Raw genomic sequence first — 19,429 nt, forward strand, 5'->3', positions numbered from 1 at the left:
GCTTACTGTTAGGTGCATTTCAGTGGGAGTTTCCTGGAGCATTCTCCCTTCCGCTGCAGGATCCCTCTGTGAGAGTTCTTCTGTTCCATCCTGTACCATTTCCCTCCCGACCACATCAGCCACTCTCAGTGTTGCTCTTGAGTTTTCTTTTCCATGAGGTCAAGAGACCCCTCAACTTTCCATGTGGAGATGGTCCCAAGTAGTGTTTTCTCTGAACCTAAGGTATGGATAAGGATTGAAAATACAGAGAGAGGGGGTGCCTGGGTGGCTCAGCGGGTTAAAGCCTCTGCCTTCGGCTCAGGTCATGATCCCAGGATCTTGGTATCGAGTCCCTCATCAGGCTCTCTGCTCAACAGGGAGCCTGCTTCCCTTCCTCTCTCTCTCTCTGCCTCTCTGCCTACTTGTGATCTCTCTTTGTCAAATAAATAAATAAAATCTTTAAAAAAAATACAGAGGAGAGTTGCAGAAGTTCATCTCAAAATGATGTAGAAAAATGAACAGGTGAAAATATAATTACTTTATGTATGGACACAGATGAGAATCCCAGGAGTTACCCAGAAATGTGCTTTCTAGACTTAAGGGAAGGGTAATAAAGGTTTTAAGAATCAGTCAGCTCCTTTAGGACTGTTTGAAAAACCCAGCATTGGGGTGTGGGCAGTGTTTATGTGAGACCCCTACAAGTTTGGTGATTTAGAATAGAAATGGTATTGGGGGGGGGCGAGTATTGATTTTTATGTAGACTCTGGTGACCAATTTCAGGGAGTTCAGAGATTTAGTCTTACATATCCATTCTACGGTGCTTACTGATCAGATGCCATTTTCCTGTAATTAGAAGCTCATCTCTTTCCAAATTCTAATTTGCCTTTTAAAGTAGCTCACTTCTAAACATTTGAGTAGGGCAGCAGAACTAGATGACAAAAATCTTTTCTAGCTGTAAGATAAGAATCAACACAGTTCTGCCTGCCACGGGCTGAATCCAGCCCTCGAGGTGTGTCCTTTGTGTCCGTAAATATCATTTTATTGGCACATAGCCACAGCCTTTCCTTTCTAGATAGTATATGGCTTCATTTGTGTTACAGTGGCACAGATGAGTCATGGGGGCAGGAACAGGACAGCCTTCAAAGCCCACAATATTTATGATCTGGCCATTTACAGAGAAAGTTTGCTGACTCTTGTTCTAAGACATCCTATATATTTTTTAAAATTTTATTTATTTTTTTTAGTGACATCCCTTCTATCCCTTCTCTGTTCGTTCATTTCCTCAACTGCCTAAGAGGAGATCGGAGTAACGAATTCTGTGTCTCTTTCTGAATCCCAAGACTCTGAATTTTCTTTTGAAACTCGCAAGTTCTCAAACTGCCACAATGAAAAAAGGGAGAAGAAAATTGAAATATGTTTTCCTTACTACCAAGAGAGGGACCCTTGCTATGTATATCTCCTCATCTGGCAGCGATGACAGCTTTTACTGTCAACACAATGTTTTTGATTAGACACCTGGATTTTTCCCAGGGGCTGGTTGCATGTTAAGTGCAGAGATCTGACGCTTCGGCACAGTGCTACCGAGGCTGAGACTCCTTTCTGCTCACCTGTTTGCTGGGAGGAGTTCTCAGCCGGCTGGCTTGGCGGCTTACATCTCACTGGCTATCAGATGTAAACAAGATGACTAGGGAGGATCTGGCTGGGCAGGTTTAAAATGGGAAGTCAGGATTCCTCCCGGTGCTCTGTTACAAACAAGCCGCTCATGCTTGTGGTGGCAGAGTTTTAGATATATATTTTTTAAAGATTTTATTTATTTGTCAGAGATTTTGTTTATTTGTCAGAGAGAGCACAAACGGGGGGGAGCAGGAGGCAGAGTGAGAGGGAGAAGCAGGTTCCCGACTGAGCAGGAGCCCAAGGTGGGGCTGGATCCCAGGGTCCTGGGATCGTGATCTGAGCCAAAGGAAGACACGTGACAAATGAGCCACCCAGGCATCCCTGTACCAAAGCTTTAAATGCGAAATATGCTGTCCTAGCTTTCCAAATGGCCCACCAGTATGAGGCATTCAGAAACACATTGTATGAAACGCCTCCCTTTTCTCCCCATCTAGCCTGCAGGTATCATATTCTGTAATTGACAGACGGCACGTGGGCCCAGGGCTGATTGATTTTTGCAGGGCGATTTTGGATCCTTCACAGGGCATGTCAAAGAAAGCAAATGAAGCTCTGCCGTTCTGTCGTTAGAACAGACTTCATTCAGATGGTCTGATTGTCTGGCTGCCTGCTGAACTCTTACACGATTTCACTTCTGAGTGGATGGGGTATCTGAAGGATCAATGACGGGGCACAAAGGAAGAGCAAGACGTTCTGCAGCTCTGTGGCCGGAATGGAAGCTCGCGGTGATACTTCTGTCCATTGCAATACTTGTAATTATCCAAGGACTTTGTTTTCTTCTACCTTTTAAATGACATATCCTGGGATGCCTCGGGGGCTCAGTCGGTTAAGCCTCTGCCTTTGGTTCAGGTCATGATCCCAGAGTCCTAGGATCAAGTCCCTTGCTCAGCAGGGAGCCTGCTTCTCCATCTGCCTGCCGCTCCCCCTGCTTGCACTCTCTCTCTCTCTCTCTGTCTCTTTCTCTCTGACAAATAAATAAGTAAAATCTTTATTTTAAAAAAAAATGACTTCTCTTAAATCAGTGCTTCAGTCAGATTGATTGGTCTTCCTTATGAGGGGCCTCTGTATGTGTGTGCAGGGAGTGGGGGATGCCTATATATGCAGAAGGAAGAGAATGAGGATATGAATGTATCTAAAAATCTGAAAACTTAGTCATTTTAGTAATTTTACTTAGGATTGTACTGGGGTTTAGCTTTTCCTTTTTATCATCTTAAGAGCAAACATCTTTGCTTTCTCTTTTTTCCTCACTGCTTTTCCTTTGGTGGAAATGATAGTTTCTTAAGGATATGGTCAAATGGAAAGATAAAGAAAAAATATTGAAATAGGTAATGTGGTGACATGTGGATTTGACACTACAATTCAGATATATAGGGAAATGTGCCTTATCCTCTGATTAGTGTTCAACATGATGCTTTATCCTCATTTATCATAGATAAATGGTGCCATAAATAATCCCATTAGGTCAGTGGTTGACAAGAAGGGCAGCATGAGATTGTTTTATTCTAATTTTTTTAAGATTGTATTTATTTATTTGAGAGAGGGAGAGAGAGAGAGAAGAGCAGGGAGAGGGAGAAGCAGACTCCCCGCCAATCAGGGAACCTGATGTGGGGTTCGATCCCAGGACCCTGGGATCATGACCTGAACCAAAAGCAGATGCTTAATCAACTGAGCCACCCAGGCATCCCTGTGACATTGTTTGAATGAATGATACTGCATTTAGCACTACCTGGGTCAGGGCAGGCTAAGAACATGCTCTGCATTATATTTGACAGTTTCGAACAGTGATACATTGTTCCATGTCCCAGTCAACATTCAAGTGAGTGAAAACTTCTATTTATCTGAGTATTTAAACATCCTGTTGCATATGAACACAAAGTATCCCTTACATAGTTTCAGTATATCCTCTTCTCCAGCAATGCAAATACTGTGTATATCAAGGGAAGATGGTACTTTATTTTGTTCTGAACTTTGTCAGGAGCTGTTCTGTATTTTAGAAAATCCCACCACTGAGAGCAAAGCCACTTGTGAACTGTGGCCTCTCCAATAGAGTACAACAATGTTATTATTTTTTAAGGTTTATTTATTTATTTGAGAGCAAGAGTGAGAGAGACGTGGGGGGCTCGAAAGGGGAAAGGGAGAGGGAGAGAATTTCAATCAGAGTCCCCACTGAGCACAGAGCCCAACACTGGCCCAAGCCCAGGACTCAGAGATCATGACTTGAGTTCAAATCAAAAGTTGGACACTCAACTGACTAAGCCACCCAGGCACTCCCCCAACTGTATTATTGGTACCTGTTTCAGTTGATATTCAACTTCTTCATTCTTCTGGTATATCAACCAAATACTTACAAATTGAAATGTATTTTATTACAAATTATGCATTTATCCTTTATATTACAGCTAAAGCATTATAGTCTGTTGATTGTTTTTTGAAACTAAGTGCGTAAATTAACAGTCGCAACTTTTTTTTTTGGAGAGCCACATAGGAAATGTTTTAAGTTTGGCAGGCCAGTTTGTCTCTGTAACAATTATTCAACTCTGCCGTTGTAGTGAGAAAGCAGCCATAGGCAATATGTAAAGAAGTGGACATGGCTGTGTTTCAATAAAGCTTTATAGACATTGAAATTTCCATTTAAATATAATTTTTACATGTCACAAGATACTTTTTTTAATTTGTTTTTGCCTACTTGAAAATGCAAAGCCTTCTTAGCTTTTGAATGGTACAGAAAGAGTCAGTGGGCCATTTTTGACTAGTGGATGATAATTTGCCAATCTCTGTTTGAAGGCATCAGGCTCAAGCAAACACACTGAAATATGTATTATTATGAGTTACATTTCTCTTATTTCTTCTTTACTTTGTAGCTAAAGTACTGTGTTAATTGTTTGAAATGGATCTGTGTAATTACTATCAACAAAAATTTTTGTAAAACAACTTGGTAAAAATATTTAAAACAAATTTTTGAGTGCTGTGAAGATCCTCACTTGTAATGATAAGATATACACTAGAGTGTGGCTTCTCATTGTGGTTTTGATTTGTATTTCCCTGATGTCGAGTGATGTGGAACACTTTTTCATGTGTCTGTTGGCCATTTGGATGTCTTCTTTGGAGAAATGTCTGTTCATATGTTCTGCCCTTTTCTTCACTAGATTACTTCTTTTGGGGTGTTGAGTTTGGTAAGTTCTTTATAGACTTTGGATACTAGCCCTTTATCTGATAAGACATTTGCAAATATCTTCTCCAATTTTGTCAGTTGTTTTTTGGTTTTGTTGACTGTTTCCTTTGCTGTTCAAAAGCTTTTTATTTTGATAAAGTCCCAATAGTTCATTTTTGCTTTTGTTTTTCTTACTTTTGGAGATGTGTCTAGCAAGAAGTTGCTGCAGCCAGGGTCACAGAGATGGCTGACTGTGTTCTCTAGGATTTTGATGGATTCCTGTATCACATTTAGATCTTACATCCATTTTGAGTTCATCTTTGTGTATGGTGTATGAAAATGGTTCAGTTTTGTTCTTCTGAATGTGGCTGTCCAGTTTTTCCAAGACCATTTGTTGAAGAAACTGTCTTTTTTCCATTGGACATTCTTTCCTCCTTTGTCAAAGATTAATTGACCATAGAGTTCAGGGTCCATTTCTGGGCTCTCTATTCTGTTCCATTGATCTATGTGTCTGTTTTTGGGCCAGGACCATACTGTCTTGGTGATGACAGCTTTATAATAGAGCTTGAAGTCGGGAATTGTGATGCCACCATCTTGGTTCTCTTTTTCAACATTCCCTTGGCTATTCTAGGTCTTTTCTGGTTTCATAAAAATTTTAGAATTATTTGTTCCAGCTCTTTGAAAAATTTTGGTGGTGTTTTGATAGGGATTTCACTGAGTGTGTATATTGCCCTGGGTAGTATAGACATTTTAGCAATATTTGTTCTTCCAATCCATGAGCATGGAACGTTTTTCCATTTCTTTGTGTCTTCCTCAATTTCTTTCATAAGTGTTCTATAGTTTCCAGAGTACAGATCCTTTACCTCTTTGGTTGGGTTTATTCCTAAGTATTTTAAAGTTTTTTGTGCAATGAGATGCCACCTCACACCAGTCAGGTCTAAAATTAATAAGTCAGAGAACAACAAATATTGGTGAGGATGTAGAGAAAGGGGCACCCTCTTACATTGCTGGTGGGAATGCAATGTGGTGCATCCACTCTGGAAAACAGTATGGAGGGTCCTCAAAAATTTAAAAATAGAGCTATCCTATATCCCAGGAATTGCACTACTGGGTATTTAACCAAAGGATACAAACATAGTAATCTGAAGGGGCACCTGCACCCCAATGTTTATAGGAGCAATATCCACAATAGCCAAACTATGGAAGGAGCCTAGATGTCCATCGACAGATCAATGGATAAAGAAGATGTGGTATGTTTATACAATGGAATAATACTCAGCCATCAAAAAAGAGACCTTACCATTTATAATGACATGGATGGAACTAGAAGGTATTATGCTAAATGAAATAAATCAATCAGAGAAGCCACTTATCATATGATCTCACTTATCTGTGGAATTTAAGGAACAAAACAGATGATCATAGGGGAAGGGAGGGAAAAATAAAATAACACAAAATCATTGAGAAAGACAAACCATAGGAGACTTTAATGATAGGAAACAAACAGGATTGCTTGGGGGGTAGTGTGGATGGGGTGAGTGGGTGATGGGCAATAAAGATGGAACGTTATATAAGAAGCACTGGGTATTATAAAAGACTGATGAATCACTGAACTCTACCTCTGAAACTAATAGTACCTATATGTTAATTAATTGAATTTAAGCAAGATAAAATTAGAAAAAAAAAGTGAGTGTGGCTTTCCCAACAACTACCTCTGAGAATAAAGAAAGACGGTCACATTTATGGTTTAAATTGTTCAAGAAAGTCAACAATCCTGATTGGAAAAAATTTGGTGAGTTTTGATAAAACTCAGAAATTTCCATCTTTGATAAGGAAAAACAATACTGGCTTATCTCTAATGCAAAGCTGTTAGGTGGTATCTGTAGTTCAATACTTTTGGGCTTTCAGATAAGTATATCTCTTCCAGACTTGGGACACGCTTCATTTCCAGCAGAGTTAGGCTAAAGTTTAGTGAAATATCAGAGTGGTTTTTGTTTGTTTGTTTGTTTTGTAGGGTCTACTGCCTATGGGTTTTATTTAATTATCAAGGTGGCATTACAAAATATTTGTTTCAAAAATGGGTCACTGTAGGGGTGCCTGCTGGTTCATTCAGTTAAGCGCCCAACTCTTGGTTTGAGCTCACATCATGATTTCACGGTCCCAAGATTGAGCCCCACATCAGGCTCAATGCTAAGCACAGAGTTGGCTTGACATTCTCTCTCCCCCTCTGCCTCTTCCCCCTCTTTCTCTCTCTCTCTCTCTCTGTCTAAAATAAATAAATAATTTTTTTTTTTTTTTTAATGGGCCACTGGGTGTGAGTCCATTAGGTGAATCTGATCTCACAGATTTCTAAACCTTTGGCATTCCCCTCTTTCTCCTATGAGAGATCATCCGGTGATCTGGGAAGGAAGGGGGGTGGATTATGCAATATTAAGGCTCAGAGGAAGCATCAGAATTGCTCTGAACCAGAGAAATGTCCACTGTCCGCCTACTTGGTAAACTTTCCAACCATATAACTTTTGATCTGGTTTCTTAAGTCAGTCTAGTATAAAGAATTCTTAGCTGATTTCAAATCTCCTTGTCTTTCCCTAGTGCCACAAATACTTGGAATCTCTCCAGCCTCTGCTTTGAGCCCACTTCTCCCTTTGCCTGCTGCCCCAGAACAGATCACTGGCCTTCCACTCAGCTGCCTTTAGGATTGTCCTCAAGGGCTGTGGGAGTTCTATCCATTCCACATGGAAATAGGATCCTGGGTAACCCATTGTCCTTTGATGCATCCCAAGCCCTAGACTTGCCCTGGGCAACTTGGAGCAGGATACCTTTCCAGAACCTTGAGTAGGGTCTTTTTCCCTCTTCTCTTTGTGTCTGAATACCTCAAACCCCACTGCCCTCTCCAGAAGAAGTGGGTTTCTTTCACTCATCCTGTGTCATAAACCGTTCTTCATCACAAAACTGCTAGCCTCAGTGGCCTTAATGTCCCAGGCAGAAAAATATCTTCCCTCTACCATGGGAGACTCTTGGAGCTAAGCGATGGAAACTCATGGAAGCTAAAGAAATTTGGTAAATCCTCTCTCTATGCAAAGCTGTGCTTTCAAATGCATTGTTTTGGACCATGTTCTCTCACTGAGAATGATGCATCTGAAGGAGACTGAAAAAAAAAAAAAAAAAAACCAAAAACAAGATTTAAAGAAATGCAATGCAAAGCAAGGTTTAACATTAGCTATATCCCTGCTGAATCACAAATATGGTGGAAGTTACCTTGTTTTCTTCCAGTGAGACTGATAGGTGACATGTGGATGCGGTTCAGTAGTGGAAGTGTCCACACAAATGTATCTGCCTCCAGCACTGTGGGGCAGATACCCACATGTAATAGAATCACCCTGATCGCCCACCAGCTGTCATCAAGGACAGAGATCATCCTGAGGTCCCAAATGCAGGAGCTCACAGATCCCTGTGCTATGTATGTTCCAATTTCTTGGGCTTTCCCCTTTTTCTCCCTGTGATGGCAAGAACTCTCACCATGATGATTCATATTCCCGTTTGCATTTTCCAGGAGCCCGAGGAAAGCTCTTCCCTCTTCTAGCCTCGCCCTTTTAGCAAATGCCCTACCGCCTCTCCATTCCTAAAGGGTTTCTGCACCCCTTGTCTGGCTTGTCGGGGGACAAGCCTCCTCTCCTTGATCCCAGTGGAGGGTGTGTGTGTGCGCGTGTATGTGTACACGTGTGTGTGTGCGCTCATGGGCTTGGGTAGGTGTAGAAAAGAGATGAGTCGGAGGTAGAGACAAGTGACAGGGGAATTGAAATAGACTTAAATACATAATTACTGTCTATTTCCCTTCAATAGAAATCTCCTGAGTACTTTTTGATAAAAATGCAAAGACAAGATATTTACAGGTTAATAATCTATTTGAAAAAAAAAAAAAAAGGAGAGGGAGGGTGGCTGCTGCATTTTGTAGGATAACTTGTGGGTAGAAGAAGATTATTGTATGTATATTCACTCTTCTTCCACAGCCAGGACACAGGGATCCTTGGCTAGCCTCTCAGTGTCTCTCCCCCTTTTTTTCCCTATACAGCTCAACAGAATTCACCAAAAATCCATGAAGGCTGGTGGGCGTACAAGGAGGTGGTCCAGGGAAGCTTTGTTCCAGGTAAATACACATTTATTCATATTCTTTTATTTTTTTAAGGAAGGAATTTGAATGAAATATAATATTATTTCCAGAGGTTTGCCTTTGCTGCAGGACAAGGAAGGCATTGCAAGGAAAAGCTGTGTCTCTTGTACATGGCGGGTATAAGGCTTTTCCATCAAGGGCCAGTTTGTTCTAGAGTGGCAATTTCATCAAGACCCCCTTGCTCCATGGGAGCCTACATCCCAAGGCCTTTCCCTCTACAGGGGGCTCTGCCAGCAGGAGGGCTGTGGAGAACTAAGGGTTGAAGCTCTGTTTGAATTTCATTAAGTAAGAAAGAGCCATTTTTTTTTTTTTAACATTAATGAAACAGGAAGTCTGGAAAGGCTGACCATGACAGTGAGGCTTGCTGGGATGCATGCTGTCACTGATGTCACTTGAGTAGCATCTGTGGTCAGAACTTAGCAGATTGGGCCAAGCATGGGCTAAAAATAACGGCTGGAATGAGTGCTGTCACCATGGGGGTGGGGGAGAAAACTGAAGGCAAATTAGAGCCAGAAACATACAATGGCTTTAGGGTCGAAGGAAGCCTGGAGGGTCCTTGTGGCCCCCCCACCACTCTGACCTTAATCACAGCCCTCCCCCTTCTGCTGTATCAGACTTTAGTGGGGGAGAGAGGCAGGAGAAAAAAAAAAACAAGAATGTTAAGAAGAAGGATGGATGGAAAGGCGGGTGAGATATTTCAAAGTATTTTTAACTGCCTAGATGTGGGATGGGAAGAAATGCAGCACATGGGAGGAGTCAGTATGGAGTCCTCACTTAGGGGCTAAGCACGGAGAGCTTCCCGAGTTGGTGGAGATCCTTGTATTTGGTGGCAGGTGGGAAGAGCCACGTTCCCAGCTTAACCCAGCTCAGCCTGGTTCAGCCTTGGCTGCTGTTATGTTCTGGTTCTTCTGTGGAGTTCCTAATGTCAGCTGTGCAGAGCACAGCAAGTTACTAAATCCCTCTGAGCATCACTTTCTCAGCTGAACTGTAGGACGATAACCCATGCTCTTTGGGCTTTCTGATAGGAGGAGAGCATCTTGGTGAAGGTGTGGTGGGCAACCCACAAAAAAGCCAGCTGACTGGCCTCATAAATTAAGATTATTAGCTGTACAAATTTACTCTGGTACATTTATTCCTTGGCCTACGGGGCATAGATACTGGTCTTGATTAGTTCACCCAGAAATGATCAGGTTTCTAATAATAACCTTGTAACAACTTGATTGTCACAAGCTATATTCATGTGGCCTGATCTAGATACATGGCATTTTATCCTTAACAGCTGGGGACATCCCTTGCCAGTGGATGGCATGCTCATTGTTTTTCTGAGGAATCCGCTTCTCATGTTCAAGATGTCCCAGAAACCGCATTCACACATATATGCTTTGCAGTTATGGAATTAGAAACACAGAGCGCATTCCCTCCAGGTTATCATGAGTTTTCCAAACTAAGATGATCCTCTGTAGTGACTGAAGTGCTCGTGGATAATACTGAATAAACCCTGCAAAGTGTTGCTTTCCTGCCCCACATTTTATTTTTGATATTTTCCCCTCCGTTGGCACATCCCTTCTCTACACGTGTCCAAAGCCCACTTTTGATTTGGTTGTAGCTTCTGAGACAGCCGCAGGAAAAGTTTTGTTTTTCCTTTTATGTGTTGATTTTAAAAAATCTGAACTTTCCCTCATTCCCAGCTTCATGGGAGATAGTATGTATAAAACGGGCAGTGTGGACTCTCGCGTTGGACACACCGGGCACTGAGTGGGGGTCCTATGGCTTCCTCCTGGTAGTTCTGTCTGCAAATTGCCTACCACCTCTCAGTTATTCGTCTTTTAAAATGGAGATAAGGACCCAGTCAGCCTTTTGAGGTTTTGTGAGGATTAAATTATATAACGCAAGATAAGGTGCTTATGGTCATGTCTGACCCATGGTGTGAGTACAAGTCCGTCGTTCTGAGTATTACTTTTATTATTTTATGAATAGCTGTACCATTGGGTGTTTTCTACTTTTCTGCTTGGGCAAAGGCAGAGAGCTGTTAACTGGAAACCTAATAATGTAAGTGTGGGTCTCTCATGATGCGCAGAACATGGAAGGTGCGTAGTAATTGTTCCTTGGGTTGGTGAGATCAGTTGGTTTCTAGGCAGTGGCCAACTGAGAAGTGACTTTATCATCCTCTGCCTTTAATGGTCCCAAAGGCCCTTTGGCCTCCTTGGAAAGAAGCCTGGTATCTGATGGTTTCACTTCTTAAGCTTTGGGGTACTCCACTCTGTTAAGAGAGGAGTCATGAGGGGCGCCTGGGTGGCTCAGTGGGTTAAGCCTCTGCTTTCAGCTCAGGTCATGATCTCAGGGTCCTGAGATCGAGCCCCTCATCGGGCTCTCTGCTCAGCAGGGAGCCTGCTTCCCCCTCTCTCTCTGCCGCCTCTCTGCCTACTTGTGATCTTTCTCTCTGTCAAATAAATAAATAAAAAATCTTAAAAAAAAAAGAGAGAAGAGTCATGAGAATTTTTGAATTAAGTAATTGGACCTGAGGCTCTAGCCTCTGACACATTCCAAATGACCTCCTTTATCTGAGTTCGTGCTCAGGGCGAACCGTGGACCCTTTATCTCTTATTCTCATTGCGGATTATAAGGTCAAGAGTGCTCTTTGCTTTGCCACCGGGACTTTCTTCATGTGATGGATGTGTGACAAAGAAGAGGACTTTGTATGACCAGATTATTTGAGCAAGTTTTATTGCCTCATAAGTTCTTTGCAAGAGTATCTAGGAAAAAGTTGGCATAACATTTGTGAATCTGTGATTTCACAAAACTCGTGGTGCCTAGAAATAGAGGATTTCTCTAGCCATGGCAAGCACAAGGTTGATTTAGTAGCAGAATAACCCTCTTTGTTCAGTTCAAAGCACCTGTAGAGTCGCCTCCCCTCCCCCACCCCTTGGGAAGCACCATGCTTGGGGCTGCTGATATCAAGAGGTGACTGATTCACGGTTCCGATTCAAGGGTGAGCCTACCATCTAAAGAGGAAGATGAAACTTGGAATGAATGTAGTTCTTGTGCGGCTTCCTTAGCATTAAATTAACCATGGAATGGCCTCATTTTCTTAAGTGAGACAACTGAGCTCCTACTGTTGGAGGTTTTTTGAGTTAGGCTTTCTGTTCCTTGCAGCCCAAACAAAGCATTCTCCCAGATTCAGGGTTCTCAGTGGAGAAGGAGGAGAAGGTGGACAGTATCGGAAGGGGCAGCACTGGTGGAGTGGGGTGCAAATGCACGGTGGGTGTGGAGAGTGTCTACAGAGCAGGGCGCACCATGGGGTCATGCATGAGGAGGCCAGCATGTCCGCAGAGGCCAGGCCAGGAGAGTCTTTGTGTTTTGTGTTCAAGAACTTACTTTCCCTTTGAGAATGGAGGAATTATAAGACCTCGCTAAGCTCTGGAGAGACATAATCAAATGCTTATTTTAAAAAGTCAGCTCTGGGAGCACCTGGGTGGCTCAGTGGGTTAAGCCTCTGTCTTCAGCTTGGGTCATGATCTCGGGGTCCTGGGATCAAGCCCCGCATCAGGCTCTCTGCTCAGCGGGGAGCCTGCTTCCCCCTCTCTCCTCTCTCTCTGCCTACCACTCTGTCTACTTGTGATCTCTGTCAAATAAATAAAATCTTAAAAAGAAATAAAAAAATAAAAAGTCAGCTCTGGCTATAGTAATGGAGATGTAGTGACTTTTTTTTTTTAAGACTTTATTTATTTACTTGACAAGCAGAGATCACAAGTAGGCAGAGAGGCAGGCAGAGAGAGATAGGGGGAAGCAGGCTCCCTGCTGAGCAGAGAGCCCGATGTGGGGCTTGATCCCAGGACCCTGGGATCATGACCTGAACTGAAGGCAGAGGCTTTAACCCACTGAGCCACCCAGGTGCCCTGATGTAGTGCCTTTTGATAAGAGTATTAGAGAGGTGCCTGGGTGGCTCAGTCTGTTAGACATCTGTCTTTGGCTCAGGTCATGATCCCAGAATCCTGGGCTGGAGCCCTGCATCAACGTCCCTGCTCAGCAGGGAATCTGCTTCTCCCTCTGCTGCTCTCTCTCTTTGTCAAATAAATATATAAAATATTACAAAAAGAATATCAGAGGCACAAGGATTCATAAGGAGCTTTTTTTTCTTTCTTTTTCTTTTTTAAATCATTCAGGTAAGAGATGGCAGACAACCATACTAAGATAGTGAGGGGGGGAAACAAAAACAAAAGCAAAAACAAAAAACACACAAAAACTGCAAAAAACAAACCTAAAGACCAAACCCCAAAGCTGGGTTCATCATGTTATTGAAGGATTCGGCATAGGGTTTGTTTAGTGACATTTAAAGTATATCTCTCTTTCACACATGTAGATAACACATTTATCATTTAGCATAAATATACACATTTAACACATTTTGGAAAAATTTGTGCCAAATACCGTCTTTTCACATTCCATTTATCCAAAACTGTAGGGGAATCGTCATTCTCTACAGAGGAGGCACTATACTAGGAGCTGGGGTTTTAAAAAAGAGATGGCCTCTGACTTCTTTCTGTCTTGTGGGAGAGACAGTCGCTCAAAGTAAAAGGGGGCCTCTCAGCCCCAACACCTGCTTCACGTGGCTGGCTGTGTTTGGAATGGGGACTTTCTCTCTTTTTAGACCAGGACATCAGAGTCGAGGGACTTGCTTCTGTTTGAAAGCTTTAAATCATGACACTTGGGGTATATGTTTTTAGAACTTTATGAAACCCTAGAGCAGGTGGAGAATCTCTCTTCCGTCATCACGTCCTCAGGCTTGCTCTCCGGGTGCTGAATCTGACCTCTTAAACTCACTCATCCAGCAGGCTCTCTCCCGATGCTTCCCTTCTGCTTCGTCCTTGGTGGGTAATGACACAAAGGGGGCACCCGGATGACACCGTTGGTTAAGCTGCTAACTCTTAGTTTCAGTTTAGGTCTTGGTCTCAGTGTCATGAGATCGAGCCCCGCATCAGGCTCCATGCTCCGTGTGGAGACTGCTAAAATTTCTCTCTCCCTCGCCCTCTGCTCCTCCCCCTGCATGTGTGTGGGTGCACTCTCTTTAAAATATATAAATAAATATTTTAAAAAAGACACAAGGGACATTCCACTGTGGTCCCAAGATGCTGAGGATCGTGAGAGAGCCAGAGATAGGTAACTATCCATGACATGACATGACAGTGTGGCCAGGATTCCCATGGAGGATTTCTGGGGTTGCCCACTTTGAGACGTTATGCCCCAATAATGGGTCCGTGATTAAAGGAGCGAGACTGATATAAAGCGAAGGTCAAGCAAAGCTTTATTTCACGCCAGGCATCAAGAGTCTAACCAAATGTTTGGGGCTGCACCTCCTACAAGAGAGGGCAAACTTTCTCTGTTTTACAGACTAGCTTTTAAGGGCAAAGGCCATGCGGTCGGGCCTGACTACGCACAGGTGACCAATGAGATTGTAACACACACAGGAAACTCCACAGTAATGCTAGGTGACCAGTTGAGTTACAATTTACCCTAGTAGACATTTGACCCAGCCTATTACACCTTGATTGGGATTGGCACCCAAAAGGCTCCCAAAGGGCGGGGCCCATACTCCTTGGTAACCAGGGAGACAGTATGCGCCCCCAGCTGATCAGATGTCTCCAGCTGGCCTCACCCACCCTTGTACCTGGGCTTTGTTACCTGGAGCTGGTTTCCAGGACATGTTTTAAGTGAATCCCCTGGGGAAAGGGGAGCAGGGACAGTTTAACTTTAATGAAAGCCTCTTGCTTACAGAGAGAGCATGGAGGGCTTCCCCGCCAATGCAATGCCTCAGCTGGGTCCCCAAGGGTACCATGTGTGATTGTGCTACGGCAGAAAGGGAAGAAATGATGCTTCAGAAAGGGGAGGGAGATGGGCAAAGGCCTGGAGCCCGGGAAGAGAGAGGCTCACTGTACAAGGAGAACTCGGGGGACTTAGGGCTGAGGAGGGCAGTAGGAGTTCCGGCATCAAAGGCCATACCAGCCGCCAGTTTAGATTTTACCCTTGATGCACTGGAGTGCCAAGGGAGGGATGAAGGCTAATGCAAGATTCAGGATGAGGGAGATGTGAGCTAAGACAGGAGCAGCAGGGACTCTGAGGAGGGTCTAGCCTCAAGGGGCCAGAGCCTTGTCTCCCTTTACCCCTACCCCTCCAGGACATAGCACGAACCTTGCATACAGCAGTGGCTCCACATTTGCTATATCAGCTTGGATCAGAACAGAGGAATTGTTGCTCCCTGAAGCCAGGTGTGAATCATCACAAGCATCAGCATCAAAAGAAACCCAGCACCACCACCGGAAGTAGGGCTCCAAGTAGGGAGGAAAAACCTCTCATGTCCTACCTGTGTCTCCTTTGCTCCTCCCACAGTAAGTTTCACTTCTGACACTTCTGGTCCCCAAATGGGTGAGCTCTGCTCACACAGCGGGTAATTCTCCACGACACCATCTGAGTGTCTTTCAATTCAACTGAATTCTAACACTTTCTACCTGGAGGGCGCGTCCAATCCCACAGGTTAAGGGTTCAGTCCCACGAGACAGCCACCCTCCCCCTCATTTCAGATGCTAATCACACCCAGTAGGTCCCCAGGTTACCCATGACTTCGACCTGACTTGGCTACAAATCAGAGGTTCCCATACCCTCTTCTTCTGGTTTGATTAATTTGCTAGCGTGGTTCTCAGAACTCAGGGAAATACTTAAGTTTACCAGTTTACTAAAGAATATGATAAAGGATCCAGATGAACAGCCAGATGAAGAAATACATGGGGTGGGGAGCTCCTGTCCCCATGGAGCTGGGCTGTACCATCCTCCTGGTACATGAGTGTGGGTTCACCAATGAGGAAGCTTTCCAGACTCCCCCTCTATTAGAATCTTTATAGGGGACTTCCTCACATGGGTGTGATCAGTTACTCACTCTCTTTGTAGCCCCCCATTCTCATTCTGGGGAAGTTGGGGGGAATGAGGGGAGCTGAAATTTCCAAGCTTCTATCCATGGCTCGGTCTTTCTGTCGACCAGCTCCCATCTAGAGGCCATTCCGGAGCCCCCTTTGAGTTGCCTCATTACAACAAGAGGTGCTCCCGGGCCTCTCATCACTTAGGAATATAGAAGGGTTTTGGGAGCAACAGTGTGTACAGTAGGCTTCGAAGTGTGTTCCCAGCAGAGGAGTGCACCTGCGTAAAGGCTCAGAGGCATGCATGGGCATGACAGCGTAAGAAATGGAATAAACTTCACTGCGGCCAGAACGTAAAGTATCAGAAGTAGAGTGGTTTGAGACTGGAGGCAGTCGGGAGCCTCCATGTACTTGGGCCACAATTCCAAGTCCTCTATGTGAGGATCCCAGGAACAACAGGAGGACAGTAAGAAGCCAAAAGGAATTCACTCTTCCTCCGAGATCTGGAGAGGCACCCAGGGATCATGAGAGTGAGTTTCTAACTGTCTGAATGATCAATAGAGAATCTCAAAGCTTCGTTTCTGATCAGGCGGGGCTCAGGAGGCTACTTTGGCCCACTGCACCTTGCTCTGGTACATTCTTCAAAATCCAGAAGTGGTCTATGTGGGACAGTCACTTCTCCCAGCTCCCAAATTCCCACGCCTGCCTTGCTGGGTAGGTTTAAAACCTCGAGATTGTTAGAAGATGCAGGTTTAAAACCTCAAGATTGTTAGAAGATGCAGTAATTCTGACTATGGGCAGCCACCTGTGGTTTAGCACCGATACCTAATTACCTGCGTTGTCTAAAATTTTCCCTACTTAAGACAAGCTCCTCTTAGACATTGGTAAGGAATGCGAGCTCTCTTTTCTCCCTGAAGTCCTCCTGGGCAGGGAAGCAGGCAGATGGTGGGGGTGGGGGGTGATGTAGGAAGACCTGCCTGGGGTCATGCATTCCCTGCATTCTTCCCTCTAGTAGATGGTGCCAATATTTCTTTTCTTTTCTTTTTTTTAAAAAAGATTTTATTTATTTATTTGAGAGAGAGACAGTGAGAGAGAGAGCATGAGAGAGGAGAAAGTCAGAGGAAGAAGCAGACTCTCCAAGGAGCAGGGAGCCTGATGTGGGACTCGATCCCAGGACCCTGGGATCCTGACCTGAGCTGAAGGCAGTCACTTAACCAACTGAGCCACCCAGGTGCCCCCAATATTTGTTTTCTATTGTTTTGTAACAAATTACCATACAACTAGGGCCCTTCAGTAGACACACCTTTCCTGTCTTACAGTTTCTTTGGGTCGGGAGTTCGGGTACGGCTTAGCTGGGTCCTCTTCTCAGGGTCTTGTAAGCCTGCAAAAGGGGTCCGTCTCTTTGCCTCTCCTCCAGGGCCAACCTCACATAGCTCCTGGACAGAATTCAGTTCTTCGCAGTTATAGGACTGAGGCCCTCAGCTCCTATAGGCTGTCCCTTCTTCAAGTTCACAACATGACTGACTATTTCAAGGCCAAGAGGAAAGTGTCTCCCTTTGAATCTTTCCCTTCTCTTCCGGGAGCTTTTGGACTCTCTTTTAAAAGTTAGGCCTATCCAGGATAATCTCCCCGTGATGAACTCCAAGTCCGCTGACAGACAACCTCATTCAGATCTGCAAAATCCCTTCATCTCTCACATACCATGTGACCTAATTACAGGAGTGAAATTCTATCCTACACACAAATCTGATTCATAATCAGGGAGGGTGTGTATGCCAGAAGGTGAGAATGTTGGAGACCATCTTGGAATGTGGGATACCACTGGCCTTCATTCCTCTGTGTGGTAAATAGTGTGGGTGTTCTCTTGTGTACTAAGCTGTGCACCTCATTCATTCATATATAGGAAATGGTAAAAGGGGACTAAAATGGGGATGCCTGGGTGGCTCAGTCAGTTAAGTGTCCAAACTCTTGGTTTCGGCTCAGGTCTTGATCTCAGGGTCCTGGGATCAAGCCCTGCATAGAGCTTTGCACACAGCGGGGAACCTACTTGGGATTCTCTCTCCCTTAGCCCCTCTTCCCTGCAAAATAAATAAATAAATAACACTTTAAGAAAAAGATTCTATTTATTTATTTTTTTTCTTTTTTTTTTAATTAATTAATTTTTTATTTTTTATAGACATATATTTTTATCCCCAGGGGTACAGGTCTGTGAATCACCAGGTTTACACACTTCACAGCACTCACCAAAGCACATACCCTCCCCAATGTCCATAATCCCACCCCCCTTCTCCCAAACCCCCTCCCCCCAGCAACCCTCAGTTTGTTTTGTGAGATTAAGAGTCACTTATGGTTTGTCTCCCTCCCAATCCCATCTTGTTTCATTTATTCTTCTCCTACCCACTTAAGCCCCCATGTTGCATCACCACTTCCTCATATCAGGGAGATCATATGATAGTTGTCTTTCTCTGCTTGACTTATTTCGCTAAGCATGATACGCTCTAGTTCCATCCATGTTGTCGCAAATGGCAAGATTTCATTTCTTTTGATGGCTGCATAGTATTCCATTGTGTATATATACCACATCTTCTTGATCCATTCATCTGTTGATGGACATCTAGGTTCTTTCCATAGTTTGGCTATTGTGGACATTGCTGCTATAAACATTCGGGTACATGTGCCCCTTTGGATCACTACGTTTGTATCCTTAGGGTAAATACCCAATAGTGCAATTGCTGGGTCATAGGGCAGTTCTATTTTCAACATTTTGAGGAACCTCCATGCTGTTTTCCAGAGTGGCTGCACCAGCTTGCATTCCCACCAACAGTGTAGGAGGGTTCCCCTTTCTCCGCATCCTCGCCAGCATCTGTCATTTCCTGACTTGATGATTTTAGCCATTCTGACTGGTGTGAGGTGATATCTCATTGTGGTTTTGATTTGTATTTCCCTGATGCCGAGTGATATGGAGCACTTTTTCATGTGTCTGTTGGCCATCTGGATGTCTTCTTTGCAGAAATGTCTGTTCATGTCCTCTGCCCATTTCTTGATTGGGTTATTTGTTCTTTGGGTGTTGAGTTTGCTAAGTTCTTTATAGATTCTGGACACTAGTCCTTTATCTGATATGTTGTTTGCAAATATCTTCTCCCATTCTGTCAGTTGTCTTTTGATTTTGTTAACTGTTTCCTTTGCTGTACAAAAGCTTTTGATCTTGATGAAATCCCAATAGTTCATTTTTGCCCTTGCTTTCCTTGCCTTTGGTGTTGTTCCTAGGAAGATATTGCTGCGGCTGAGGTCGAAGAGGTTGCTGCCTGTGTTCTCCTCAAGGATTTTGATGGATTCCTTTCGCACATTGAGGTCCCTCATCCATTTTGAGTCTATTTTTGTGTGTGGTGTAAGGAAATGGTCCAATTTCATTTTTCTGCATGTGTCTGTCCAATTTTCCCAGCACCATTTATTGAAGAGGCTGTCTTTTTTCCATTGGACATTCTTTCCTGCTTTGTCGAAGATTAGTTGACCATAGAGTTGAGGGTCTATTTCTGGGCTCTCTATTCTGTT

The 19,429-nt window shown here is 43.8% G+C and overlaps 1 protein-coding gene across 2 annotated transcripts in view; it reads left to right on the top strand.

The window, feature by feature from the left end:
- CA10 (carbonic anhydrase 10) overlaps window positions 1–19,429 on the top strand; it is a 509,383-nt gene that overhangs the window by 73,821 nt on the left and 416,133 nt on the right. For both annotated transcript variants that reach the window (XM_032321598.1, XM_032321597.1), the window contains exon 2: window positions 8,874–8,948. In XM_032321598.1, the coding sequence (XP_032177489.1) occupies window positions 8,874–8,948 (75 nt within the window). The remainder of the gene's footprint in view (window positions 1–8,873; window positions 8,949–19,429) is intronic.

Source organism: Mustela erminea, chromosome 18, assembly GCF_009829155.1.
Source record: "Mustela erminea isolate mMusErm1 chromosome 18, mMusErm1.Pri, whole genome shotgun sequence".
NCBI classification, from domain to species: Eukaryota; Metazoa; Chordata; class Mammalia; order Carnivora; family Mustelidae; genus Mustela; species Mustela erminea.